Source organism: Crocodylus siamensis, chromosome 11, assembly GCF_052110815.1.
Source record: "Crocodylus siamensis isolate JL-2025a chromosome 11, ASM5211081v1, whole genome shotgun sequence".
Classification (NCBI taxonomy): domain Eukaryota; kingdom Metazoa; phylum Chordata; order Crocodylia; family Crocodylidae; genus Crocodylus; species Crocodylus siamensis.
In genome coordinates this window covers 8,755,515-8,783,125 of record NC_143405.1, presented here as the reverse complement: position 1 = coordinate 8,783,125, position 27,611 = coordinate 8,755,515, and the positions used below count along the sequence as shown (strand labels likewise).

The 27,611-nt window shown below is 53.6% G+C and overlaps 1 protein-coding gene across 3 annotated transcripts in view; it reads left to right on the top strand.

Moving 5' to 3' along the window:
* Positions 1 to 3,860: 3,860 nt before the first annotated feature.
* Positions 3,861 to 27,611, top strand: part of ASS1 (argininosuccinate synthase 1) — a 65,661-nt gene continuing 41,910 nt past the window's right edge. Inside the window, exons 1-7 of one of the 3 annotated variants that reach the window (XM_090022582.1) lie at positions 3,861 to 3,952; positions 10,680 to 10,739; positions 11,767 to 11,879; positions 13,022 to 13,090; positions 14,502 to 14,690; positions 21,986 to 22,042; positions 25,425 to 25,499. In XM_090022582.1, coding sequence (XP_089878708.1) covers positions 11,772 to 11,879; positions 13,022 to 13,090; positions 14,502 to 14,690; positions 21,986 to 22,042; positions 25,425 to 25,499 — 498 coding nt within the window. In that variant the 5' untranslated portion in view covers positions 3,861 to 3,952; positions 10,680 to 10,739; positions 11,767 to 11,771. Of the gene's footprint in view, positions 3,953 to 4,014; positions 4,037 to 10,679; positions 10,740 to 11,766; positions 11,880 to 12,665; positions 12,790 to 13,021; positions 13,091 to 14,501; positions 14,691 to 21,985; positions 22,043 to 25,424; positions 25,500 to 27,611 lie in introns of those variants that run through there. The other 2 variants (XM_090022583.1, XM_090022584.1) reach the window with 2 other exon arrangements.

Sequence of the window (27,611 nt, the reverse complement as noted above, 5' to 3'; positions counted from 1 at the left end):
AGAAACAATTAAGCTGGTTCCTCTGCACCTGTATTTATTGCTGGTTTTGTTCCAAATAAAGCTGGTTTTGTGAGTACAACCTGCAGCTGGTCTGGTTCTGGGTGGGGATGTGTCCAGCGTGGAACAGCATGATGGCGAGTGGAACGACACCCTCCTCTCTCCGCCAAGCAGCCTCCATGGGCTGCATGGTCTTAGAGCAGGATGTGGCCAATTTGCTCCCCCAGGTTCTCAGTCCTTGGCGCCTAGATGGCTTCAGAGAGCAGCTGCAAGGGGAGTCTCTGTCCCGGTGCGGGACCCCGTGTCGCTGTGGGAGCTGCTCCACTCCCCGCAGCAGCGTGTGAGGGCTCGGTGCCCAGGCAAGGGACCAGGGCCGTGCCAGGCTACGGGGCTCATGCAGGTCTCTGAGGGAGGGAGAGGACTGGGAAGGTGTTTCGCCTTGCCTGCGTGTCTGTTGGCAGGAGGGGCTGCTGGGGCAGGGGCTGAGGGAGCTCCTCGCAGTGTATGAGGTGCCCTGCTTGGTTGGTGCAAAGTGGATAGAGCGGGACCAGAGCAGAGGGGGTTGGGCTGCAAGACTGAGCGAGGTCCTCTGAACCACAAAGCAATGGAGAGGAAGCAGCCGGGTTGTGCAGTGGTGCCAATGCCAGCACCCCCCCACCACGCAGGCAGCTCCTGCCCCTGGGGGACGGACAGCTTGAGCTGATGTAGCTGCAGCTCAGCGGTGCTCTTGTCCCCCAGCCTGGGGCCCTGACCTTTGCAACCTGGGACCCTGGCCTACCTCCGTGCCCAGGGCCCAGCTCTGGGGGGTGGGTGAGATTTGCTCTTTGGGTCAAACACCCTGGTCAGGAGGGAGAAGGGGACATGATGTGGCCTTGGCCCTAGCCAGGGGTCTGTCCTGCTGGGGCTTTGCAAAGTGCATGATTGATCTTGCTCTACCTGGACCCATGGGAGCGAATGACTGCAGCTGCCGATGCCTTCTTTATTCCCAGCGGCTGGACCCATCTATCCACAAGCAGACCACCCAGCTGAAACCCCTGGGGTGTGGATTGGGTTGCAAGTCTTGCGCAGCCAGACGGCTTTGGGGAAGCAGGGTCAGGATGAACCATCATCCCCATCATTTTTAGCACAGGGTCTTTCTCTCATTCATTGCTCGGCCCCCTGTGGCTAGTTGGCCGAGTGCTGCTGGCTTGAGAGAGCTGCCACGTTCCACCCTGGAGGTGGCTGCATTTAAGGTGTGGGTGAAGGCAACCTGTGGTTTGCAATGTGCCAGGGACCTCAATGACACATCTAACTTTTCCTACAACAGAATGGGTTGTGTGCCATCCCTCAGCTACAGAGGGATGGCACACACTGCTCCTAGCTTGTATTGCACCATGCTGGGCTAAGAGGGTTGGGTAAATGGATCACAAGGACATTCCTAACACAGTTTGGAGGCCAAATATTTAACTGGGGATTTCCTGCTTTATTTACACAGAAGAGGTCTTGTTTCCTAATGTCTCCAATGTCTCGGCTCATGGGGAAGCAGGAAACACAGGAGCCTGGGAAGTGAATCCAGCCTGAAGAGTCCCTCTCCCTAGACGCTCACGGTTGCATTAGCTTGTGCAGCCCTGGGGATCGGCGCCACTGCCCACCCTCCACCCAGACTGCGTGAACAATGGCACTGCCACAGCCAGTTGCCATGTTGGGTCTGATGTGGCCTGGAAGTGCCCACCAAGCCTCTGTGTTGTGGCCAGAGCCAGCCTGGGTTACAGGGCTGCTGCCCCCACAACTGTTCCCATAGGGCGGGGGATGCAGCTCCCTCGAGGAGACCTGGCAGAGGGCTTTTCCTGCCAGCTTCGCCCCACTATTTCCCCTAACAGCAAACCCTGCCAGCAGCAGTCGTCATCCCCCAGCACAGCTACACCCAAAAAGTCTTGTGCTGGGATTGCCGTATGAGCCAGAGGGTGTGATCTTGCCACACCACTGACTGGCATGGCTGTGGCATTAGACTCAGCCTCAGTATTTTGGTCCCTCCACTTGCATTGTGGCAAAGTAATGGGCACACACCGCTGTGCTGTGTTGGCACAGTGTTACCCTGGCACTGCGATAGCCCGTTCTGCTCGTTAGGATGGAGCCTGTGCAGTGATACTGGACTTGGTGGGCAGTGCTGCTTGAGAGCAGTCAGCTTAGCTGCACCCTTGCCCACCCCTGTGTGCAGAGAAGAGCCAAGAAGAGCACCCCCCCTTGGCTCTTCTCTGCACACAGGGGTGGGCAAGGGTGCAGCTAAGCTGACTGCTCTCAAGCAGCGCTGCCCACCAAGTCCAGTATCACTGCACAGGGTGTGTGGTTTGGGCTGATCAGGGTTTGCCCCCACTTCAAGGCGTTTGCCGGTGTCCTTAGCAATGGTTTTTCAGCTTTGACCGGTGCTACTGTCTGCCCCGGGAGGTAAGCCCCCCGACGCCAAGTCCCCAGAGGACAGCATACTTCCTCGCCCAGCAGGACCATTCAAGAGCCGGAAGGAAACTGCCAGTCTCCAAAGGTAGGTGCAGTTCACTGGGGTCTGTGAACTGGGAGTGGGCCCAGGGCTGGCAAGCCCCTTCTGGAGGTAGCACACAGGCTTATGTTGCGTTGCATGTCTATGAGGACACTGGCGGGGTCTCTTGAAGGCCAGCTGCCAAAATGCTCCCGAGAGCAAGAAACTTATGAATTTCAGCCACCTGCCCGCTTCGAGAAAGGAGCTTGCAGGAAGCGCTGCAGGCACGGGGATGAGTCCAGTCTACAACCCTCCGCAGACTTGCATGCTCTGCGTCTCGGCGTGGGTGTGAGTGGAGCCTGAGTTATGTATGGGAGGAAGCCGGGCCAAGGGCGTCATCCTTTTTTCCTCTAGAAGAATACCCTCTGTCTACCTCTGCCATGGGTGTTGGGGGTGGGTTGTTGAGCATCTCTGGCAATTACTCCTGCAAGCGTCTTATATTTGGGGTCCCCCAATGTGAAGGGACATTCAAAACTTGAGACTTTAAATGCCGTGGGGATGAGAATACCAGTCCCTTTGGAAAGGCACGGTAAGGCTCCAGTGGTTCTCAACCGCATTGGCCTTGACGCGCCACTCGGAGCATGCCAGTGATGCCTTTTCTTTCATTTTTTGGCTACAAACAATAGAGCTTTTTTTTCTGTTGCAGAGAACTCAGAAGGACCACAGCGGGTCAGGGTGGTTTTTTTTTTTGACATGATGGATTTCTGCGTGAAACCTCGGGGGTTGTCTTGTGGATTGCATGACTCCCCTGGATAGGATCTCAAGGCACCCCTGGGTGCCATGGCCACCTGGTTGAGAGTCACTGTGTGCTGGAAGCTTGTGATATGAGCACGGAAGGATGCTGGCATTTTCCCTGCCAAGTAGCAATGCATTCAGGTTAGAAAAGACTGTGCCAGCCTCTGGGGAGCAGCGACAGGTTCGCATGTAAACAGATGCATTGGATTCTGCTTGCCAGCACTTCCCGGGAAGAGCAAGAAACTACCCCCTTCTCTCCCCATCCCAGGTGGGTGCTCTGTAGTGCTTGCCTGGTACATGGCGCATCCCACGGCTGGGCAGTACCTGCAGCAGGGCTGCTATCCGGACTCTGCCGTGCAAGGCGGTGCGTGCAGGCAGGTGGCAAGTGGGTGCAGCTCCGGGCAGCGGGCTGAGATGAGGCTCCTGGCCGCTGATTTTCATAGCCTGCCTCTGGCTGCTGGGCTGTGCCAGGCTTGGGCTTCGCCTTGCCTGGGCGGGAGCCCTGCCCGGTGTTTCTCTGCCCTGCTGTGCGGCGTGTGGCAGGGGAAGCAGAGGCTGGGCTGGGCAGAGGGCAGTCCCTGCACGGTGGGGCCAGCCCACAGGGCAGCCCCAGCCCGGCCCCGCCTCCGCCTCTGCTTATAGCCAGGGATGCTGATGCCAGCAGAGAGGAGGTGGCAGAGCTGCAGCTGGAGACATCGCCCTGCCTGGGTGAGTGCGGCTGGGAGCGGAGGAGAGAGCTCCCGCCGGCCTAGTGCAGGGGCAGTGGGGCCCCCGCTTGCCTGGGACCTCAGGGTAAATGCATTGGGGGGGGTGCAGCAGGGCGTGTGGGGGGGGTCTCTGCTCTGCAATAATCTGTGCCCAGCCCCAGAGACTCATGCTGCTCTGCCCGGGGCTGCATCCCTGCACCCTGGTGGATCCCAGCCCCAGGGAAACCCATGGGGGGGGTTTGCCGTGGGCTGGGTTGGATGGGAGGCTTCCCCCCAGTGCAGACAGGTCTATGTCAGTGTAATCAGGTTGGAGTAAACCCGTGCGCGTCCTGATGTGGCAGCGAACCCCACTTCTGCATGGACCGTGAGCCCCTCGGGGCAGGGCTGCTTGGGTTCGATAGTGCCTGGTCCAGTGAGCCCGCAGTGCTGCACCAACAGCAGGCTGCTCTTGCCCCTAGCCCTGTTCCCCCAGCGCCCCCTTCCCTCCCTCCCCGGTGACATGTCCCATTGCCCTGTTCCCCCAGCACCCCGGTGCCACTGCATGCCAAGCGCCCGTCCGCCACCGCGCCCAGCCTCCGTGCGCTCTGCAGGCAGCTGTGCGCGGAGGGGGGCTTGAGTCTGGGGGCTGGTATTACAACTGACGGTGCCGCTCGCCCTAACCTGCGCCCTTTGCTGACTGGCTCCAGGGCAGGACTTCCTCTTGCGTGCCGAGTTGCAAGTCTTTTCACGTTGATGGTTTTTGCAGCTCTGGCATTTCCCTGAAGGCAAAAACAAAAGAAAAGAAAAGCTATAAGAACTGGCAGTTCCTGCAAAAGGGATGGCAGCAATCGCAGGGAAGTTGCCACACCATAATCAGCCGCGCTGAGAAAGCCCCGAGCCCTGCCCTTCAGCCGCGGCGTGTTTGCTCTGATTTCATGTCCCAGAACTTCAGCTCCAGGCAAATTAGGAAACACCCTCTCCCTTCCTGGAGACCTGCGGCCTCCTTGGCACGGTCCCCGGGGTAAAGTGCTGGGGATCGCTGCCTGGCAGAGGGCTTTGGCAGCCAGCCCTGGGAAGACAATCCTGTAGCTCTCTCGGTGTCCCCCTTCCCCTCCGTTAGTGGGGACAGCTCATGGGAACCATCCTCCTGTCCCTCACGGACCACGTGGGCTCGGGGAAGAAACACCGGTGAGACCGCCCGCTTTCCAGTTCCACCTCTCCCCGCCGTGCCCTGGGGCCTGACTTCCAAGTCCCTGGCACTCCTGATGTTTTGACCAATTCCCCTGGCTTCGTCCACCTGTCCGTGCCGGCGAAAACAGAGCCACCCTCACGGGGAAAGTTGTGGATGAATTCATGTCTGGAAATAGCTGAGCCCGTCTGCAGAGCTGAGTCCTGTTGTCACGAGACAGGGATGAGTTTGAGGGATCTGAATGGGATCCCTCCTTAGAAAAGAGATTTCCTGCTAGGAAATAGCCCTTCCAGTAACCTTATCTCACTCCAGCAGGGGCGGCAACGAGAAGGGAGATCCCTGCCCTCCAGGCGGGTGATCTTCAAGGTGCAGGGCTTAGAGCAGGGGCGGGCAATTATTTTGGGTGGAGGGCGGCTTACTGAGTTTTGGCAAGCCATCGAGGGCCGCATGACGGGCAGCCAGGGCACATAAACATTAACTTCCTAAATTTTTTAGGGGCCCCGCGGGCCGACTTGAATGGCCTGGCAGGCCGCATCTGCCCATGGGCTGCACTTTGCTCACCCCTGGCTTAGAGAGAAGCATCTGACTCTCCCGGTGCGCCCTTCGTGCTCTCTGACAGCGCCTTTCTGCGCAGGGGGCGAGGGCAAAATTCACAAGTTCCTTGCTCTCCGCAGTGTTTCAAAAGGCATCTTCAGTCCCGCCCCCCCCCCCCCCCCTGTTTTCAGGAAGAGGGCTGGGGCTTACAACATGTCCTGTTCAGCAGCATTTGTCTAGCTGGGATTTTGGGTCTTTGAAACGCGGCTGGGACAACTGGCTTCACAGAGCCCTGGATGGCTCAGAGGCCTGTTAATGGGTCGTGTCCCGTAAAGTTTCCGGCTCAGCCTCCCTCTGCATTCAGCAAAAGCTGTCATCACTCAGCTGGGCCCCTGACTGTGTCAGCTTGGGTCACTAGTGATAATACAGTGACCAGGCGCTGCTATTTAGTGATCAGAGCTATTATAACATGTTTCCCCTGAGAAATGGCAACGGGGTGGAGCCAGGCTATTAACAATGGCACAGTCATCCACGGTTTCCTACGCAGAACCTGTGCCAGAGATAACCCCAAATTGGTGTTTGTGTGTTTTAAGTAGTGGCTTGGTGGCACGTGCGACATAAAATTTGCAAGGTCTCAGTGCTTTGGCAGGTTGTCTGCTTCTGGCATGTGGGGAGCTTTGCCTTGAGGCTCCCTAAGAAGCAGCCTTATGCGGTTTGCGTCTCCTGCGATAACCCCCCTGCAGCCAGCCCTGCCCTAGCTTCACAAGGCGCAAGTCTCTGGCTTTGAGACCCAGGCTCTTCTCAGTCCCTGGCTTCCCTGGTGACCCATAGCACCCCCACCTCCAAGATCTGCTCTTTCTGGTTGGCTTGCAGGAAGGGGTGGGGGGTTGTTTTCTTCTTTAACAAGATGGGTATCAGAGTGCCAGTGGCCCAAAATAGCATGGCAGACTCTGCTCCAAAACAAACCATCTTTATTGTGCCACTCCAGTTCCCTCTGGTCTTTCCTTGGACTCTTTTTTTTATCTTTATCCCTCCGGCTCTCAGAGCCTCACTCTTTTCCTTAGGCCTAGCCAGCCACACTGGCAATGACACAGTTGCAAAAACTGTAGTATTCACCTGGGAAGAACAGTCCTCCAATAAAATGAGGCATTATGCCACAGGGAGCAAATGAGGGAGCAGTCCTTGGGTGCTGGTACCAGCCCCAGATGGCCGTGTGCCCCTGGGGTGAGAAGGTATACAGGTGTCCTGTTTGCAGCACGGTGCAGGGCTTAGAGATCCCGTACACAGCCTGAGCTCATACTGAAATGCTTGACATCAAGTGTCCTCCCCAAGAGCCACAGGCTTGAAACTCAGCCCTCGCAACACTTTTCATCACACAGGTGCTCATCTCCCCAAAACCACTGTGGTTTGTGTTAAGTGGCCCTCTTTGCTGGCCATCCTGGCACAGAAGCTGAGCCCTGAACAGGGCATGGAGGAAAAATGCCATGGGAAAATCCCACGGTCCCTGCTCCTATGCTGTGGCTGGGGGGATGGCACTGTTCTCCAAAGCACCTCTCTCCCCAGCACTAAATTCACCTAAAGAAAGAGTCAGAGGGATATTTCATGAAGCCAACTACGGGGAGCAGTGAGGGGGTTATTAGCACTGGGCCTTTCCAGAAAGAGAAGTCCCAGGGCTCACGAACGCTTAGGCACCGCTAGTACAGTAAGTCTATCCTGCTATCTTCCTGTAAATGCCCGGCCTGTGAAGGGGAAGGTGCAACACCCAGCAATCATTATGCAATAAAACAGGTCTCTGGTCATGTTCCAGGATATGCCACTCAGCGCCTTTGGCTGGGGTTTTTGGAGCCAACAAAGCGGCAAAAGAGCACTAGATCTGTTGCCTTGCCATGTGTTTCATGTCCCTGGGAGCGTTTCGACCCTAGGCCAGTCTGCCCCCTCCCTTTCAGGCCGAGCTGGGGGATGCTTTGCCTAGCAAAGGTTGGGGCAGGGCGAGGCACAGGTTCGGGGAAGCCGACTGATGCCAGACCTCGGCTGTGCTGGTAATCAGATTGGACAATCTGCCTGTTTCTTATTTGCTAACCGCCAGGCTTGAGTGAAATTGGGAGTGATCGTAAATTGTCCCACTTGCCTGGAAGGGATTGGAGCTCTGCCAACCTGCACCAGCACAGCCCTTGCCCCACGGCTCCAGGGAGAAGTGAAAGCGCCTGCAGTTGTGCCCTCCAGAGCTTCCTCCTTGCCCTGCCCTCTGGGAGGGTTAGTAATTTCCTGCTTAACTGGTGCCTGTGGTCTCCATACCCCACCCCGGGGCCCTGCGTGGGAGCTGCAGGAGACGCTGGCTCTGGGAAGCTGTCTGTTCTGCACCCACCCGTTCCTTGCAGCCCACGAGCCGCAGAAATGCCTCTAGCTGGCGCCAAGGTCAGCGGCCTCAGCATCCGGTCTGACGGAGCACCGCAGGCTGCGCCGGTCCCTGCTGCGCCCCTGGATAAGTCAGGGGTGCGACACTGGTGACACAGGCCTGAAGAGACCATTCAGGGAGCAGCTGGGGCCAGTGAGGGACTGATGTGCCAAGAGCCTGAATGCAGTTCAGCGAGCAGCTCTGGCCAGGGTTGCTTCACACACCGGTGCCTTTGGCTCACCTGAGGCTGGGTGAGTCCCAGCAGAACTAGGATTATTTAGTGGCAATCCTGACATGAGCTAGCATGGCAGAGAGAGCCAGTCTCTCCCAGCGCTGTGGCTCTGGGTTCAGGTGAGTTCATCCCCTCCTGCTGAGCCTTGCAGGGTTGGGAACTTCCTGCCATGCTCGTGTTGCGTACCCAGACCGGTGGGTGGATTCGAACGGTGGGTTTTATTGTAGCCTCGGAGCAGTTAACCAGCACTACCATAGGCAACATAGTCTAGTGTGCATCCCTGCTGTCTCAGGCACTTCTGCGTACAACACATCCCTCCCTCCAAAGCCAACGGGCTGCGTGTGCTCCGTCTCGCTCCCGCAGGTACTGTTACCGAGTACACCACCAGGTACTTTCCAGTTCACTCAAACAGCGGCTAGAAAATTGGTCTTGAAAGAGGGGTCAGAAGAACAGGGTTCCCGGCCTCACTCTGCCCTTGATCAAGTACCCCTGGTGATGCCCCTCGAATGCTGCGCCCTGGCACAGGGAGCTCTGCTGCTTCAGTCCAGGACGGTTTGCGGAGGGCTGAGAGATCCTCCATGGCTGCGGAGGACATGCAGCAGGTGGTTGTGAGCGTGTTGGCTGGTGTTTGCAGTAGCACAAGGATCCTTCCTTCCTACCGGGGATCTTCCAGCCCATTTATGTTGGGGTGAAGGGATGTGTAGGTGTGTAGGACAATATTTCCCTCCACTGGCTTGAGAAAGTATCCACCTGAGTGTGTGTCCACACTGGGTGACAGTGCGAGTGACACAGCATACCCAGACACAGGGGAAGCAATGGCTGGTAATGCCATTTGAAGGCTGTCTCTGGAGAAATTTCACCTACTGCACAAAGCCGTGGGTTTATTTCTGCCTGTGAGCTGAGCGTGCTAAAAGTCCCGTTGCTCTGCAGGGCCGGTTAAGCTCCGGGTCTCCTATTGAGTGTCCCCATGTGAAGAGTGGAGGCATTTGCTGTTAATCTGCCTGATCTTTGTAAATCGATTAACAGATCTGCCTAGAAGGGGCGTGCATGTGGGGCTGATATTTAGGTGTATGGGGTGCTTAACCCGTGGTGACCGTGCAGGGAGGGAGAGTGGCGGTGGAAGCCCCAAATTCTGGCTCGAGCTCTGGCAGTGACTTTCTCTGCAGCTTCGGGCGTCTCCTTCATCTTCCTTTGTGTCAATGGGGAGGACAGTGTAAGAGCCAATGTTTGCGAAGAGCTTGAAAGAGGGAAAATGCTCATTATTCACAGCTTGCTGCCCCTGGCATGGACATCCTCTGTGAGGCCTTAGTGCAAATCTAAGAAGAACGGTCCTCCTGCGATGCAGGATGTGACTTTCGGGTGCCCGACCCAGCCCTGCTCTATTATTGTTGACATCCTGGCAGTGCCCAGAAGCCCCTGCCAAAGTCAGGGCTCCATCCTGGTAGCACGTAGCAGATGACAGACAGGAGCCTGCAATCTAAGCCGGTTGGACAGACAAACAGGGGTGCCGTGCCAGCCCCATGTGACTGCAGCATGCGTGCACAGACCTGCGCTAGCTTCCAGCCTGCTTGCCTGGATATGAGTGCAGATGCTTGCCAGGGACCCTGGGGACTTATGTGGGCAGCTGGCCCATGCTGGAAAGATTGGACATGGCTGCATCAATGGTCACATCCCTGCCCCGGCGACTGCAGCATAGACGTACCCAGAGGGCAGGAGGGAGGAGACTTAAGGCCAGGGTTTGCTTAAGAACTGGGCACCCATCGCTGGAGCTGGATTTCCCAGCTGTTGGCATCTGAAGCACAGGTTTCTTTGGGAAATCCAGCCCCACTGGCCTTGCAGACTAATGAAACCCCAGCTCGCAAACCCGGTCTGAGGGCTTGCCAGGTGTCTGTGCTAGTTGCTGTTGGAGCCCAGATCTCCCAGGTCCTGCCTGATAGCCAAGGGCAAGACCCTCCCTCCTCTTTTTTTTTCTCCTGAGCCATCTCTGAAATGCCTCTCCAGGGCTCTGCAGCAGTTTCCCCCTCAGGCTTCCCTTGGCACACGTAGCACAGAGCCCTTGGCCCTCCCACGAGACTCTTCCTGGTCATCAACCCCCAGTATTACCCGCACAGCAGTTGGACTCTGAAGCCAGTGCTGTGGTCGTCCCCTGCCCAGCTGGCTGGATTCTGCAGGGGGGCACCAGCTGCACCTGGTGGGCCACTGCACTTCCCTGCTAGGGCAGGGTCTCCATTTCTGCTCGCCGTGTGCGGGATCAGGACCCTGCACCGCCCTGGAAGCTGCCAGCCCTGCTTGGTTGTGCCTCCGTGTCTCACTCCAAACTCCATCTCAACTGCACGTCCCTGGGGTCTCCAGGGGACACACTTGGCTGCAGCAGTCTCACTTGCTTGGTTCCTTTGCAGAGAGTTTGCTGAGTGCTTGAGGAAGGAGCCCAAAGGTCCTGGTCAGCCATCGGAGTGGAGGTAACTGCGCGCTGCTGCTTGACGTGCCTCTTCCTTGGCTGCTCTCCTTTCCATTGCTTGGTCTCCCTTCCCATGCAAACCATGTGTTTTGGTGGGGTTTTGGGTGTTGCTGTCAGGCATGCTTTAACATGACGTGGAGCTGCAGCAGCAGAGAAACCCACCCCTGGGCCCATTGCTATAGCCTGGAGTCATTAGTGAAGTGACCCAGATCTGGCCTGTTCTCTGGTCCCATCCGATGAGGGGTCCAGTGGCACGTGCCGGTCCAGTGTTGCCCGTGCCCGTCTCCTGGGGTTAGGCCCTGTAATGCATGACCATGGTCCTATGAGTTTGCTGCTTGTTACTGCAGAGCATGCCCCAAGACTGCCCCCCGCCATTAACCCCTCTGCCCATGGCAGCAGCAGCTCTCTGCAACCTGTTGGTCCCTGGCACTTCACCAGTCCTTGCTCCGTCAGGGGCCTTGGCCCTTCTCCAGCAGTTCTTCATTCCTCTGATGATCCAGATGCTCTCTCACAGTCCAAATGAATCTGTCTGCTGGGCTGTTTTTTGTCTCCTGCCACACTGCCACTTCCCTTAGCAGGCTCCTCCGGTCCGTGAGCTAAGCCAGAGCAGCCTGGACCAGGAGGCTGTCAGGGGGGGAGCTAGATGATTTTTTGTCTCTGGTGCTGTCCCCCACCACCCTTCAAGGGCAAGAGGAGCTTTTCCTCTTGTAGGAGATAAATGTTTGCTTTGGGGGTATGCGTGAGATGCCAGCCAGGCATCCCCGCACTGAGAGGTCGTCACCTTGTGCTTGGAGCTCGGGGAGTTGGAGTTGGGTTCCTAGTCTCAGCTCTGCCACACATTCGCTGAGTGACTTCCCTGCTCTGTGCCTTGGTTTCCCCGCTATGTAAAATGGGCATAAGGTTGATGGCCTTGCAGCATGAGGGTATCTGTCAGGTTCCAGTCTCTCTTGACATAGTGCTGGGTGGCAGAGCCCTGGCTGTCCCAGCATGGTGGCTGGGGCATGACTGTGCTCCCTTGCTTCCCCCAGGTACCATGTCTCAGTCCAAGGGCACGGTGGTGCTTGCCTACAGCGGTGGCCTGGACACCTCCTGCATCCTGGTCTGGCTGAAAGAGCAAGGCTATGATGTGATTGCTTACCTGGTAAGAAGCTACAGCCTGTCTCCTTGTGCTCCCTGGCTTTGCCAGCCTGTCTCCCTCGGGTGGGCAAGGCAGGGTGTGTGATGGGCTCTCAGCACCCAAGTGCTTCTGTTCTCTCTGCCTGGCAGGGGCAGAGCCTGGTGTGACAGCAGGAGCAGGGGGGATCTGCATGGGGGGGATGGGGTGACTGGACTCCACAAATGACAGCGGTGTTTGCAGCCCAGTGCTCCTTGAGCTCTGCTCGCATGGCAGCTGAGGCTGCAGCAATGCTCTGTTGCTTTCTGGCTAATATAATGCTTCTCAGAACATGTGGGGCCATGGAGGAGCCTGCTAGGGCTGGGACACCCTCCCTGTACAGCAAGAGAGAGGGGTGACCACCCTCCCTGGGGATGGGCCACTGGACCCCAGCATCCCCCCCGTGGCCTAGCAGAGCTATGGGCTGCATCTCATTATGCCAGGTGGGAAATGGGCAGGTGTGAGGCCTCATTAATGGGTTCCAGGGGAATGCACCCAGTTGCCAACCCTTTCCCTATTAGCCTCCTGGAGTGGCAGAGACCAGCTGGGTATGCACCAAGGGACCAGGCACTGATCCAGCTGGCAGAGGGTCATGCGAATCAGCCTGGACTCTGGGTCAGGGATTGTTGTGGCAGCAGGGATTTAATGGCTGGGTCACAGCAGAAAAGGGGATGTGGCCATGCATGGCCTGGGGAGGCTGGTAAAGGTTAATAGCAAACAGAGTGGAGCATCATTCCCACTGCTCGATGGGCAAGGGTCACCAGCACAGCCGTACATCCTCGGGCTTGGGCTCATTGCAGGAACAGGCTTGGAGTCCTCCCTGTCAGGGACGCAGGTGTCTCTGCAGCCCTGGCAGGGAATGGCATCTCCCCTGGCTGAGGGCAGCCTTCGCTGTCGGGTAGGGGTGTCCTCTAGCCATGCAGCTGGGGCAAGCGGGACCTCCACTCTAACCTCGCCATAGCCTGGAGCCTTCTGCCCTTTGGGGTCGTCTTTCCCCGTGGGATGAAGCCAGAGGATTCTGGGTTCCTCCTTGCTCCACAGTCTTGGAGACTCCTTGGCCAGAGCTTGGCAGGGTTGAGCTCACGTTCTAGGTCCTCACTTCTTGCGCTTTCTCTCGTTCTCGTTTCCAGGCCAACATTGGGCAGAATGAGAACTTCGAAGAGGCGAGAAAGAAAGCGCTGAGCCTGGGAGCCAAAAAGGTAACGCCAGCCCCCAGCATCAGTGCTGCTCTGTGTTATTCAAAGGCCTCTCCCTCCTCTCATGCCAAGGAGGGCAACAGACCTGCAGGTCCTGGCAGGGGCTAAAGTAATGAGCCCTCCCCGGCAGATCGAGGGCAGGGGTACTGAATAAAATACGTAGTCGATGCACAGTGGGGCTGGGCTGGGATTCTGGACCATGAATCCAGACCTCTGCCATTTGGGCGGTGGGAGAGCTGCTGTCCCTGCAATGCTAAACAGCTATTTACCTCCTCTGTGTGCCCTGCCACCAGAAGGGGGGCATCCCTCATGCCCCCACACAGTCTGTGTGGTGCATCTCTGCAGCCTTATGGCCCCATTGGGCCGTTGGGACCTGTGCACTCAAACTGGGGGGCCACCTCCAGCCTCAGAGCTGGGACACCTCTGGTAAGGATGGCCAGCTACCCTTCCTCCTATATGAAGCCAGGAGCATTTCTGGCGATTCCTCTCACCTACAGATTACCAAGCTGCTGTTAACTCCCAGGTGCAAAGCATTGCATGGAGCCAGCTCTCCATAGCAGGGGTCCCCAAGTTGTAAGAAGTGCTTCATGGGGTTCCTCTCCCTTTCTCAACTCACAGTTGGATGATGAAGGTGCATGCCAGCCTGCAAAGCTTTTGGCCTGGGGAGTTTAGGATCCATCTTCCTGGAGCAGGAACTAAAGGCTATCTCTTCTTTAGCTTCTACCCAAGTTCCTGTCCTGTTTTCTCTTCTCTTCCATCTAAATGTCAGCACCTGTTTCCTATGCTGTCTTTCATTCCCTGTTTCTTTTCTTCTTCATCTATTCATTTTACCCTGTTTTTAAAAAATCCTTTTCCTGCCATAATTTTTTTTTTTAAATTGTTCCTCTAAAGCTTTCTCTTCCTGCCTCTAAATATCAGAAGATGCCCTTGAGGGGTTGATGGGTACCAGGGGTTGCATATGGAGGAATGGGCTGCTGGTTGCACCCAGACAAGGACAGCTGGATTTGGATTCACTCCATTTTGGGGGGGTTGGGTGCCATAAAGAAGTTTCTGCCATCAAATATCTGTTCTCAGAGTGGTTTGTTTTCCAGAGCTGTTGATGCAGAACTTTTACAAATCGTTAGAAGAGGGAAAATTCTCATGTGATGCATTAGTTGTACTAGTACCATTACACCATCCATTGAATTTCATGATGCTGCACCAGGGATGAATTGGGCCCATTCTTTGAAAAAAATGTAGCTGGATCTTTCTGGAGTCTGAGCAAAAAAATGAGAACTATGGATGCAGCCAGTGGGACGCTGTGGAGCAGGGTGAAGTCTAATGATAAATAGACCATCCCACCAGTTCCAAGCACCCTATGCCGATAGGAGTTTCCTAGGCCACTCTCATTGCTTGGGGCTCTCTCCTTCTGCAGGTTTACATCGAGGACATCAGCAGGGAATTTGTGGAGGAGTTCATCTGGCTGGCAGTCCAGGCCAATGCCCTGTATGAGGACCGGTATCTCCTGGGCACTTCGTTGGCCAGGCCTTGCATTGCACGTAAGCAGGTGGAAATCGCCCAGAAGGAAGGAGCTCAGTACGTCTCCCATGGAGCCACGGGGAAGGTAAGGAAAGGGAAGAGGTTTACCTTACTCTAAGTTGGGTTTTGGGTGCTTGTGAATATGGGATTCCCTGACGGGTGAGCATGGAGCTTCCCCAAGGACCAGCTCGGATATATTTGGGCTTTGAAATGCAATTTGTGGTCATCCATCACACTCTTAGCTGTCTCCCTGGGTCATTGCAGAGCAGCAATAAGCACTTGTTGCCACCTTCCAAACAGACCTGGATCCTTTACTGTGTCGGGGAATTAGCCTGCTCACCACCCCCATCCCCTGGGTGACATGAGCTCCCTTCTCTTTCACCCTGTAACCGGGGACATAGGAAGATGGTTTGGTCAAGGTTACATGTGTCCCTTCTCTAGGACTCTTGGCTGGGAATTTTATTTCCATATTTTTTAATGGAAAATGTAGCTTGAAAAAAATGTCAGGTTTCCCAAGTAAAATGTTATCATACTTCTTCATTTTTTTTATCCTTTGGGAAACCAGGACAAAATATTTGGGGCTGTTGAGCTGAACCGAAGTGTTTTGGGCTATCTGATATGAATCCAGTGTCTGCCTGAGTTGTCCTGATGCCTCCTGGCAATTTTAGTAGACTAGGCTTCATTTCCCAGAATGCACTTCCCTCAGCCATTTTACCCATTGTCATGGTGAGTTATTGAAGTGCCATGGTTGTGGCACATTGTTGGACTGGCCTGAGACCCTGGCTCAGAGAGGAGAAATGGGAGCGTGAGGTTTTTGGGACAACATCTTCTGTAGACATGATGTGCAGCTGAATGGATGTAGATTAAAGTCAAAACTGGGCACATCTACATTAACGTGCATGCATTAACATGCTTTAGTTAACGCACATTAGATCTAGTACCTCCATTGTAAAGTACTAAGAAAATATGCATTGGCCTATCTTAATGCACATTAATTAAAGATCATGATTTTTAAGTGACACTTACTGTGCATTAGCCTATTTTAATGAGCATTAACTAAGTAGCATGGTATTTAAAGTGATGCTTTAATGTGCATTAAAATAGGCTAATGAGCATTAAAGTGCATGTGTAGATGCACTGAATCCAAACTTCCAAGCTGAGACTCTTCTGAATTGTCTCTTCCATGTCAGGATATATTAACTTACTTGGGGTCTTTAATAAATTTGGAAATATTAAATGTCCCCGAGGATGGAAACTCCCATGTGTAGTCAACTCTGGGCAGAATCCGCTCTTAGGAGCTATAAAAACATCCCAGGCATGCTTCAAGGGGGATAAAGAAGGACTTCCTTTGACCTCACTGGTCATATTCCAAGGGAGATGAAAGGAGAAAATTGCTGCAAATCTCTGATCTGGAACAGCTTGTTTTTCTCCTGGGGGGTGCATGTGATTGCATGTGTCTGGTGCATGGGGAGTGCTCCAGCGGTGGTGCTGAGGCTGTCAGGGTTGGAGGATACCTGGGCAGCAGTGCAGCCAATGGCCCCTCTTGCTGCCTGGGCCCCAGTTGTGGAAGCGGGTGCTGCGGGCGAGGTGTGGCATTAGGGGAGGTGCTGAGAGGCAGGACTGCTCACCTCTGCAGCTCAGGGCTGCTGCAGTTCTGAGAAGCGATGCAGAAATGGATGCTTTTAAGTTGTATCAGTACCTTCCACCTTCCTTTTATTTTAGGACAAATCTTTTTCTCTCCTCACCTGAGAGCTCTGCTCCAACTGCTTGAGGGTTAGCAGGTGGGGCTGGTTCTCCTCATCTGGAATGCCCTGAAGAGCAGGGAGACACAGGTGATGAAGTGAGCTTGAACTTGGGAAAGCTTGTCCCAGCTAGCTATCTACTTTGGTTAGTCTGTACGGTGCAAATCTATCCAGCCTTCTTCGGGAGAGACGAGGCGGCACTGATCACCACATTGGGGGAAGTTTTTTTGGCCAGCATTTTCCACTAGAGGGGGCAAGGACCCTGCATTGCCCTTCTGGAGGTGGGTGACTTGCTCCCCGCCGGCAAAGAGCAAGCACAAATGGTGGCAATATGGAGATTCCCCCGCTAGAGGCAGACAGAGACCACAGAGTGGCACAGTGGGGCCTGGCTGCTGGTCCAGACAACCTGCCCATGTAAAACCAATGAGGGACGTCGCCTTCCTTCCTTCCTTCTTCCTCATTCTAGACCGAGATGGAGCTTTCCTGCAGCACAGTCAACCCTTGCTTCTCTTCTAGCCTGGGACTAGCTTTTCCGGTGCTGCTCTGATGCAGCCCTGATGGTGGAAACACTTTGTAAGCATAGGTATGTCCCCTCCACCACCTGCGCCCTCTCTCCTCTGGGCATGCATGCACCATGTGCACTTGTCGTGGCCTGTGGTGGACATTCACTCTGCCTCCAGCGAGGAGGACATGGAGCTGGCTAGAAAATGCTTCTCTATATTCACCCATCTAAAACCACTGAGTTGTTTCCAGGCTGGATGCTTGTCAGAGATCTCCAGGTGTGCCGTGGGAAGTTGGGAGGTGTATCAGGCCTCCAGAGTCCACCGAAAAGAAGATGGAGGAGGGCCCAATCTGAGTTAACCTGCCCAAAGGAGAAACAATGGGACAAGCTAGGAAGAGGGCGATTGCTATTAGATGGCCTCAGCAGAGGGTTTGAAGAGCTTGCTGCTGTATGGTGTGACAGGCAACGGATTAAGACTTAGAAGCAGGAGGGGCAGCATCTCGAGGGATGTCTGCTAGGATAGAGCTCTTCAGTCTCTTATTGTTCATCTGAAAGTGCTGGTCACCTGTGGAGGATAGGGAGCCACTTATGTGGTGCAGCTCCCCTGCACAGGCTTTTCCCATGCGCCTTGCTATATTCCCTTGTGCAGGTGTCACCCTTTCTGTTTGCTCCTCTTTAAGCTGTCCACTCGAGGGTGCTCTTGAGCGATCCAAAAAGTCAGTTCAGAGGCTTACAGTGGATGGGGCCAGCATCCCTTGATGCCTCAGCCTGAAGGACCAAGTCCCATTCCCGGCGGCACACATCATGCAGCAGGATTCACTTGCATGGCTCTGGAGCCAGAGATGCCATGCCTGCTTGGCTGCCATGCTCTGCACTTGAGTGATACAGCCCCCAAATACCCTTGCTTCTGCACTGAGCTCCCCTCCGCTGCCCCCTGCTAAAAAGTCACCTCCGTGGACTGACACTGCAGAAGCCAACCTCCCTCCCCCACCAACTCTGACTCTGAGTAGCCAGGAAGCAGCACCCTGAGCCTCTGCCAAGTCTGTCTTCTCCTCAGCTTAATGGTTTGGGGAGGAGGAGATGAGTGCTGGTAACCTGACCTGGGAATGTGCCGTTCCCGGCTGCGGCAGCAGCAGGGGCTCCAGCATCTTAAATGCGCACCATCTGCAGCGCCCTTGTCTCAGGAGCAGATGGACGTGTTTTGGGCCTGTAAGGGAAATTAGTGTTTTGGTGTATGTACTTTCATATGTGAACGTGTGTAATAGTCCCAGGGGGTTCCCTGGACCAGCAGCAAATGTATCCGCTGGGCCTGGGTTGTGGGAACAGGGGGGGTGAGGGGAGGGTATCCTGTTTAGTGGCGGTGGAAACTGGGCACTCATCTCTATTCCCTAAAAAGGACTAATAGCTCCCTGAGCTGCTCCTACCCTCCTGCACCAAGGTACCTGGCCTCATTAGACAGCTCTTGCCAGGGGGCTTGTTGGCAAGGACCAATTAAGATGAAAGGGTGTCCACAATCCAGCAAGCCATCAACTCCCCCCCCCCATCTCACACTCCATGATCTTCTTCCCTACACAGCCATCCTCCTCAGTGCCTTCTGTGGCAGCTGAAAAGTATGTCTGTGTGATAAAAGTTCTTGCTGAAGGCTCTGTCAAGATTAGACCAAATGTTTTCCTGTATTTGTTTAGATATTAAGCTATAAGTTGTTGCTAAAAGCCTAATATAGTTTAAGTTGTAGTGAGACCTTGTATAAAGTAAGGCCTAGCAAATTTAGCAGAGCCTAGAAGTAGGAAGGCCCTGTGGCGCAGTTAAAATTACCTTATCAAAAGAATGCAGGGCTTGTACTGCTATTGGTCAGTCTAAGGACAGTTGAAGAAAAGGAATCTAAGTGGTTGTACGTTATCAGTGTCTTTCAAAAGCTATAAATTAGCTGAAATATTTGGAAACCATTCAGAAGGAAGATGCAGCTCTGTGAAAAGGATTAGTTAGCTGTTGCCTAGATCAGTGGGCCTGTGGACCTCGAGGAGCCCAAGAACTGCATTCCAGGGTCCTTCCCGGCACCCCTCAGACAGTGTTGTCCGGGGACGCCTGACCTCGCTGAACTTTGTGGAAAAAGAAGCTTGCTGTGTATTGAGCATCAGAGGGACTGCCAATAAGTTGCCAACGCAAATTGCTTTTGTCTGTCATTGTTTGTCTTGTTACTACGCGTAGTTGTGTTTTTCTTAAGTCAATAAATCTTTCTTACCTTTCTACCCCTGACCACACTCTCAATCTAAACCCTCCGCAGGCAGCTGGAACACCTTCATGCTCCTCTCCCAGCTCCCTGGAAAGAAGATGAAGGTTTCTTCAAAGTTCACTGTTGCAGCTTGTCCCCTTAGACCTCCAGACCTGGGTCCTGTGAGTTGTCCCTGCCTGCAAGGGAATCGGGAGCCCTCTGTGACTCGTTCTGATTTAGAACCTAGGCCTGGTCCACAAAGAGGGCTTGGTGCCTAAATGCCTTTGGCATTGCCCACATCTGGACTGCCACTGAACTTGTACAGACTGGGCAGCCTGCGTTGGTGTGTTGCTTTTACTCTGCATTGTCCCGGTTTGACTTTCAGGTTGTCTTGTAAGCCTGGGTTAGCTTCAGTAATCGGGTTTTTTTTCCTTTAAGGCTCGCGGTCCAAAGCAATACATAGTCATTTTGGTAAGCCTGGGTTAGACAAGCCCTCAAGATGTCTCAGTGACACATTTAGCAGGCTGAGTGCGTATGGGGTCGTCAGCTATTTCTGAAAATCCATCCCTCTAAAAATACCTATGGTAACATTAAATGCATCCCTGGGGTCACACGTGCCTGTGGTGCAGTGGAGAGGGCTTGCTAAAGGCATGAAAGCACCTCCGTTGGCCACCTGGAATGGCTCAGTCATGCCATGCACAGTCCTGTCCTCTCTGCAGGGCTGATCCAGAGATGGGCACAGATGAACTGTTAGCACTGCCCCAAGCTCATGCACACGTTAGGGCGAGTTAAAGCCACAGAGATCGCCCATGGTAGCTGGAGTCTCAGACTCAGGGCCGGTTCCTAGGGAGGTGGAAATTCATGGATGTCCTGATATTGGAAATAACAGGAGCTAAACCAAAAAAGGCCACTGGTTTTTCCCAGTGAGAGGTGTTCCCAGAGGGAGCTGAGCCTGTCTGCAGGGCCCAGTGTACTGTAGGGCAGCAGTTCCCAGACTCTGACAGATCGCACACCACCAATTTAAAACAGTACAGCCTTAAGTACCGCCAGCAATTTTTTCAGTTCAACCTTAAGTGCCACCAGCAAATTCGTGTCATATAAAGTAATTATAATAAAACTGTTAATGCATACCACTGACAGGTTGTCTGTGTACCACAGGCGGTACCTGTACCACAGCCTGGGAACCGCTGCTGTAGGGTGAACATTTCTCTATGTAGGAAAGGCCTCTGTTTCAAGTTCTCCTTCCCCTTTGCAGGTCCAGCTGCCTACATAACCCAAGCTGTTTATGCCTGAAACCAGTGAATGGCCTAAGAGCCAGCTGTTCCTACCAAGGTCATTCCTATGAGCCGGATTGCTCTTGCACTGATTTTCTGTCTCAAATAGGGGATGTCTACCTGCCTTTCCTGAGCATGATTTGCTCCTGGGAGCTTATGGAGGCATCGGTTACCTAGGGTAATGCACTGGATAAAGTTGCCTTCTACCAAATGGGGACGGAGCTTCTCAGCTACCAGCCACAGGTCCTATACCGCTGGCAGGCAATGGCAATGCTCTTTTAGCTCAGGGGCTGGTTCTCCTGACTCAGGAAGGTCTGGCTTCCCGCCCTGCAGTGGCTGTGAAGTTCTGTGAGCAAATCAAAGTCCTGAGCAGCTCCCAAGTTGCTGCAGGATTGGGGCAGGTTTATTCATCCCAATTGGATGGGATCTCCTATTGAGAGGCTGCTTGTATGGCGACCGGCTTCACAGTTAGCAGTGCCTGATGCCACAGCAAAGGGCAACTTCTGCACGTGCCTTATGCCTTTGGTTCAGCTCAAGCGTACGTGTGTGCGCACCTCTCCCTGCAACATGGCTCTCGTCACGGCTGGGCAGCAGCACTGAGCTGTGTTTTTCTCAGCTCTGCCGTGTGCCTGGCTGACAGCAGAGGCAGAGATGGACAGAGCGATATGGCTGCGGCATGGCTTTGAGCCAGCATTTGTCGTCTCCAGTAATTCTAAAACAGATGGGTTAGGGATTACAGAGAGAGGAGGTTAATTAGAGACAGATACTGTCTGGGTCTCGCTGGCTCTCATGCTCTCACATTGATATAGTCAGGGGGCCACTTGCCCATTAGCTGCTGTCCCGGTAAATAAGAGCGTTTTTGTCATGTGTTCGTGGGCACACAATAAAGCGGGGGGGCAGTGTGACAAACAGGCCTTCGCTCCTGCTTGAGATTCAGCATCTCTTGTTTCCAGGCACTGCTGTACATATTACGGGCCCCTGATATTGCATTGCTACCGTTCCTGTAGTTTCTTTTCCTCAGTTTGGATCTGCAGACCTTTTCTCTGCTTTCCCTTCATTGGATAGGATGAGAAGATGGAGAGCCACTGGGCTGGATTCTCAGCGGGTGTAACTTTGTGGAGCCATGTTGGCGCAATGGAGTTACGCCACCTGAGGATCTGGCTCACGAGCCTTTGGTACCCCTGGGCTTTTGCTTTCATGAGCTCAGCCAGGGAAAGCAAGTGCTCCAAAGACTGCCTGTGCTGCACGAGGATGCCCCGGCTTGGCATTGACTGGTTCTCTTGCTTGCTTTTGTAAATGGCTTGGCAAATGCACAAGGCAGTACTGTTCTTAACACACCCGGAGTTTCCTGTCTCATCCCCTTTCCCCCGTGCTGTCCCAAAGCCCTCTCCCTACAAGCTGCAGTGGTCGGAGCTGGGGTGCATAGCCCTAGACCTTGGCCCCAGTGGGAATATCTGCTGGGGAAGGGGCACAGCCGGGCCTTGGGCTCCATCTTGACCTCAGCTCTGAGGAGACCAGAGAGACCTGATTCATGTTGCCTTGCTCTGGGATGCTGCCACCACCTGCGTCCAAGTTCGCAGATGATGTTTGAACATGAGGGATGGGGCTTAGTCACAGGACTGTCCTCAGCCCACCTCTTCTCTGTTGCAGGGGAATGACCAGATTCGTTTTGAGCTCACCTGTTACGCCCTGTGCCCTAAGATCAAGGTAAGGACTGTAGACTTCCACCAAGCCTGGTGAAGACCTGGGCACCCTTTGACTGGCATGGGGAAGGGTCTGTAATGCTTGTTTGCAGGTTTACTCTGTACTTGAGATGCTTCTTGAGTGCTTGGGTTCACTCTCTGTGGTATGGTATGGGCCATGGAAAAGCCTTCCACACATTTCACATCTACCTTGTGGGATCTCCAAGGGGTCCATGCTTCCACTTCTTTTTGACCTGGTCTCCAGGGCATCACCTGCAAAAAGAGTGGCCATGAGCGCCGACTCTGCCACCATAGCCCCTTTCAGAGTGTTTGTGTTGGAGCTGGCTATAACAATCTCGTTCAAGACTGTTTTTAGTGAAGGGAAATCTTTTTCTTCTCCCTCAGTGAGAGTTTTTCCTTCTTTTGAATTTTCCCATGATTAGAAATGGGAAGCGCCCCTGTTTTTTCCTTTCTTTCCTCCCTACTTTCAGTCTCCCCTTCCTTTCTTTGCTTGTCTAGTAGGGACAATTTGGGGGGAAACTGGAAAAAAATAACCCTTTTTCTTGACAAAATCTTTAAAAATGCAGTGAAGGGCTTTGGTTTTTCATTTAAAATGTTGTGGAAACACATTTTAAAATGTTTCCAGTGTTGCTGTAGCCTTCACATTTGAAAGTCTTGATGAAAAACGTTTTCCTAGCATTTCTGGTTAGTATAGTGTCCAGAAATGCTCCATGAAGCCTGGACCCTTCCCCTGGGTGAGGGAACTCCAAGTAGCCTTCAGGGATGATTTTTTTTTTTTGAGGCCCCAAGAAATGGAACTGGATCAAGCACCCTTTTTTGTTGCTTTTATCTCCTTTGGTCACAGCCTGGGAAGTCAACCTCACCTTTGCCTAGACCCCTGGGTCACACTGCAGGCTGTTCCTTAAAATAAGCCCGCATGGGTCTTCACAATGTTCCCAGCTGTCTCTGCTTTTCCGTGTTTTGGATGAGACAGGAGATGCCATGATACCATGAGATGCTCTTCTTGTGGCATAAACCTCCCCTGGTCTGTAATGTTGCCAGCAAAAATGAGCCTAACTCAAACCCCTGGCATCTACGCTCTGGCCAAGTGTGAATCCAGACCTCAGTTTGGCAGCTTAGGCTTATTTCTAAATTTTCCGTCCTATCCACGAAGACCCAATTTTGAGTCCTATCCCTGCACGGGATCCAAGCACCCATGCTTCTGGGTGCTGATGCGAGTCGGAAAGAAACGTAACAGGGTCATCGTGGTGCTGTCGCCAGGATGGTCTATGTGAGAAGACAAGCCGTCACCAAGCACAGCTGTCTTGGTGACATGTTCCCCTTTCCTTGTGCAAGAGGTTACTGAATATTCTCCGTTTTGATCAGTAACTGCAGCTGAATTGCCTCGCTCAGGGCCTGGTCCATTCTCTTCCCCAGTGGTACTTTTGGGTGTCCGGACATGTGTGAAACTGGTCCCGTTAGTGCTTCCCACATGCAGAAGAATCAGGCAGACATTCGGGTCCCCGGCGGGGTCCCCAGGTTGCTCCCTAGCCCTCCAGCAGCATTGCTGAGGCTCCGGGTAGTCGGCTGCGGGGAATTTTTATTTTTTAACACAGACTCAAAGCGATTGCGTTTTTCTTTAACAAGCCGCCAGCTGCTTGAGGTGACGTTTTGGCATTTGAGGGGGCTGTAATGATCTTTAATTGACCTATTTTTACCCCAAACACCACGACACCGTGAAACAAACAGTAACAAGGCAGCTGTGTTGAGTGGCTGGTGGGATAATGGATGCTTCTCCCTCCCCCCGTCTTGGCATATTCTGCCGCTCGTTAGGGTTACAGTGGCAGCTTGCAAGGGTTTTGGGTTACTCCACCTTTGTCTGGTGAGATTAAATCTGCCAGTGGATGTGGTCTGTGCTTCAGGCTATGAGCATCCCTTTGCAGTACTCCCTGCTCTAGGAATTTTACCAACCCAGGCTGGAGAGGAGCTTTGTGTGTGTGTTATTTTTGGCTGGAGGTTGGGGTGTTTTAGATGTGTTCTTCCAAAACGGTGAGGGGTCTGGGCGTCCTGCGGAGAAAGCGGGGAGCAGCAGGTCTTCTGCAGAAGACTGGGGAGAGCAGACTCGTTTCTGGGGTGGCTTCAAGGAGAAAGGTTAGAGGGCTCAAAATGTGGCCATGCTCCCAGGTTTTGTGACACCCCCAAATGAGCATTGGTTTGGGTTCATTTTATTTGAGCCACAGGAGTCCTGGGATTGGGGTGGGCCAGAGGTGAGTCCACTTCTCAGCCTTATCTCAAGGTAGATGCGAAAGCTTCTTGTGTGTGAGCTGGAGACGGTGCTCACTGCAGTGCAGTAAAACACCTCCAGTCCCATCTTTAGGGTCCTGCTAATGCCAGCAGCGGTTGCTCCTTAGATATCCATGAAGCGGCAGTAAGTAAGGTAAGACCTAGTTCTGCCCCTCCTCAGGTTTTGGTGGGGTGCGAAGCAATGCATTAAAATTAGGGAGGAAGCTTCTCTATGCAGGGCTCGGCAGTCGATATGGTAGCAACTAAAAGATAGGCTGGATCCATGTCTGGTTAGCCTGGAGGGCCCCGCTAACCAGTGCGGGGGCTGCTCCCCACTGGTGCCGGTTTCCAGCAGACAAGATGAGATGTGATTGTGAGTCCCTGACGGTGCTCGCACCCCTGTTTGAGAGCAGAGGGATCCAGTGGGCCAGTAGACATAGCTTCCCTATGTCGGGGCTGAGGCACTTGTGGGGCTGGAGGAAGATCTTCCAGATAGAGCTGTAGTTAGACACCAGCCTTGGCTCTCCAAGGCTTTCAGGCCAGTGCTGTATTTTAAAGGGGGAGAGAAGGAGAAGGCTTCTCCCTGCTCACAAGGCTGATCAGGATGCATGAATGTCTTTGTTTCTCACCAGAAGCTACTGGGCAGGAGGGCGACTGGGGCTGAGGTCTTGCACTCACCTTCATGCCTGTGATGGGTGCTATTGGTCTGAGCCCTGGCTTGTTGCAGCAGGGTGAAGGCCCCTTTCCGCGTTGCTTCTGCCTGTTACACTGGGTGCCTTGTCAAGTTGGATAGGTGCAATGGATGCAGCACTCTCAGCCAAGTAGGTCTCCTGGCCACGTTTCAGCCTCTGGACATCCTTCCCAGTTGGCTTGCTCACAGGGAATCTCTCAGGCCTGCTGATGCCAACTGTGAGCCCCTGGGTCAGGATCTCTGCACCGCAGGCCTGTCGCACGCTTGTGAAGGGGATCAACCCCTGGGAACCATATGAGAGTCTGAAAAGCTGCGGCTGAGGGACCAGGATGGTTGGGCCACCTGCCTCTCGTGGCTGGGATTCAGCAGGCCACAAAGGTAGCCAAGGGCTGTGGTTCAACTGGACTGACCCTGTCTCTGCTCCTTCCTGCAGATCATCGCTCCTTGGAGGATGCCGGAGTTCTACAACCGCTTCAAAGGACGCAACGACTTGATGGAGTATGCCAAGGTACCTGGGTCCTTCCTCTTCACCCTTTGCTCCTGATGTAGGCTGCTTCCTCCGTTTTGGTCCCGTCCTCTGCGCTGTCTCTCTACCAAGGGAGTGGGCTCCCTTCCTGCCTCCTTAAGAGGCCGGGAGGCATCGCTGTGTGGCAGCATCGAGCGCTCCCTCCATACCCGGGGGCAGAACGCATGCCTTTACAACCTCCCCTGCAGTGTGTGCAGGAGTGGAGAGATGTAGAACAAACCCATGTGTCCCAGTATCGTTCAGAGGCCTCCGTCACGGCTAGGACCCCACTGTGCTGGGCAGAGGAGACAATCCGTCTCCTGCAATATAACGTGGCAGGGCAGGTGAAGGGAAGAGCACCATCCCTGGGGAGCCGAGGTCCAGGGGTTTGCTTCTGCCATCCTGCATCATGCACAATCATTTTTGCCAGTGCAAGCTGAAATCAGAAAGGAGGTGCTTTATGCCCTCTTGACACTGGCATTATGGCTGCACAGAATACAGGGCCCTGGGGAATGAGGTCCGTAGAGCTCCAGGGCAGAATCTGGACTCCCATTAAGTCAGTGGGATGGTTGGATTGGCTTAACTGGGGATGGGCTCTCTCCCTGCTTGACTCCTTGAGGTCACTTCTGAGTCCCAGCTCATCTGTCCCGCCAGGTTACCCATCCGCCTGGTTTTTCTCTCCCTTCACCGTGCATGAGTTGTCTTGATTCCATCTTGCAGCAAAGCCTTTTATATTCTAATTCGAGGGTGCTCTGGATTTGAGCGGAGCACAATCGCTCCCGTTCCTTGTGGGAATTCAGGCTGGCTCTGCATGAGATCCTTGCTGTTGTTCAGGGGCATGATTGTGGGTTTTCTTTTTTTTTAAATGGCCCATAATTACCTGGATGTTAATTGTAATCCACTTTCTGAGGAAACTGGTCCTAGCTCAATGGCTTGCGTAATAGACAAAGCAAATACATTTTCCCTTTTGTCGTCCCTTCCTTTTTGAAGTACAAGTTGCAATAAAACATATTAGAAGTTTTGCATCAGGTTCCTTAAGTGCCCACCAGGGTACCTTTCTTTTTTAGCGACTTCATGGAAATGCTTGACAAGTGGGCTCAATCAATCAAAAGGAAAAAAGCAGCTCTGTGCATAAACCAGAAAATTGCTTCAGTTTTTAAATAGCTGCCGTCTAGGCTGGCTGGATAATATCCGTGAAGCCAAGGTGCTGAGCTGGAGGGGAAGCGCCACGTGGAGCGCTAAGAGCGGAGAGAGAGGCCTCCGCATCCCATTAAAGACCGGAGTGCTGCGTGTTGAGGATTGTGTTTGCCATCTGTTGTTTTATTATTAAGAGGGGAGTTTACAAGAGCTTCCCATATGTTGCCAAACAAATTGTCAAGTAGTGGAATTATTAGGAGAGCTGTGTTTTTATTATATGGAAAATGGAACACGTGTCTCTTTTTTTGAGGAAAAAAAATGAAAAAGAGAGAGAGAGAAGCCACTGTTTGGGGCCCTATTTGCAGGGAGGAGGTTAGAAGCGGGGCAGACTTTAAGACGGATCAGCCACCACTGGCCTCTCCGGCATCCCGTCCCTTTTGAGAGCTGAAGAAATCTGCTCTCCCCCACAACGTCAGTCTTATTTTGGGGCCTGATCCTTTCGTGCAGTGGTTTTCAACCTTTTTTAGATTCAGGGCACCCCTTTAGACTCCAAGCACCTGTCAGAAAATGACAGCGCTTAGCTCTCTCAGGTTTCTTGAAAACAATAGGGCAATTCTTTTGTTGCAACAAGCTCAGAAAGACCACAACAGGTTGGAAATCAGTTCTGAAAGCAAGGATTCCTATTTGAAATTTCTGGGTTGATCTTGTGCATCGATTGTGCGTAGGTGTTTGCACACCTAACGGCGCTAATATTGCATGGCCCCCGGTTGAGAATCACTGCTCTAAGCACTCAGGCGTGCACTTCACTTAGTCACACAGGGTCTGGAGGGAAAATTCGACCCTTTGGGACTCTCACTCCTCATGGAAACATTGCTGAATGCATTTTAAAGGTTTGCAGGGGCAGGGCCCTGCACACCCGCCTAAATGGGCTCGTGTGAGTAATCCCAAGATTTGTCACCAGATGCTATGAACTCAATT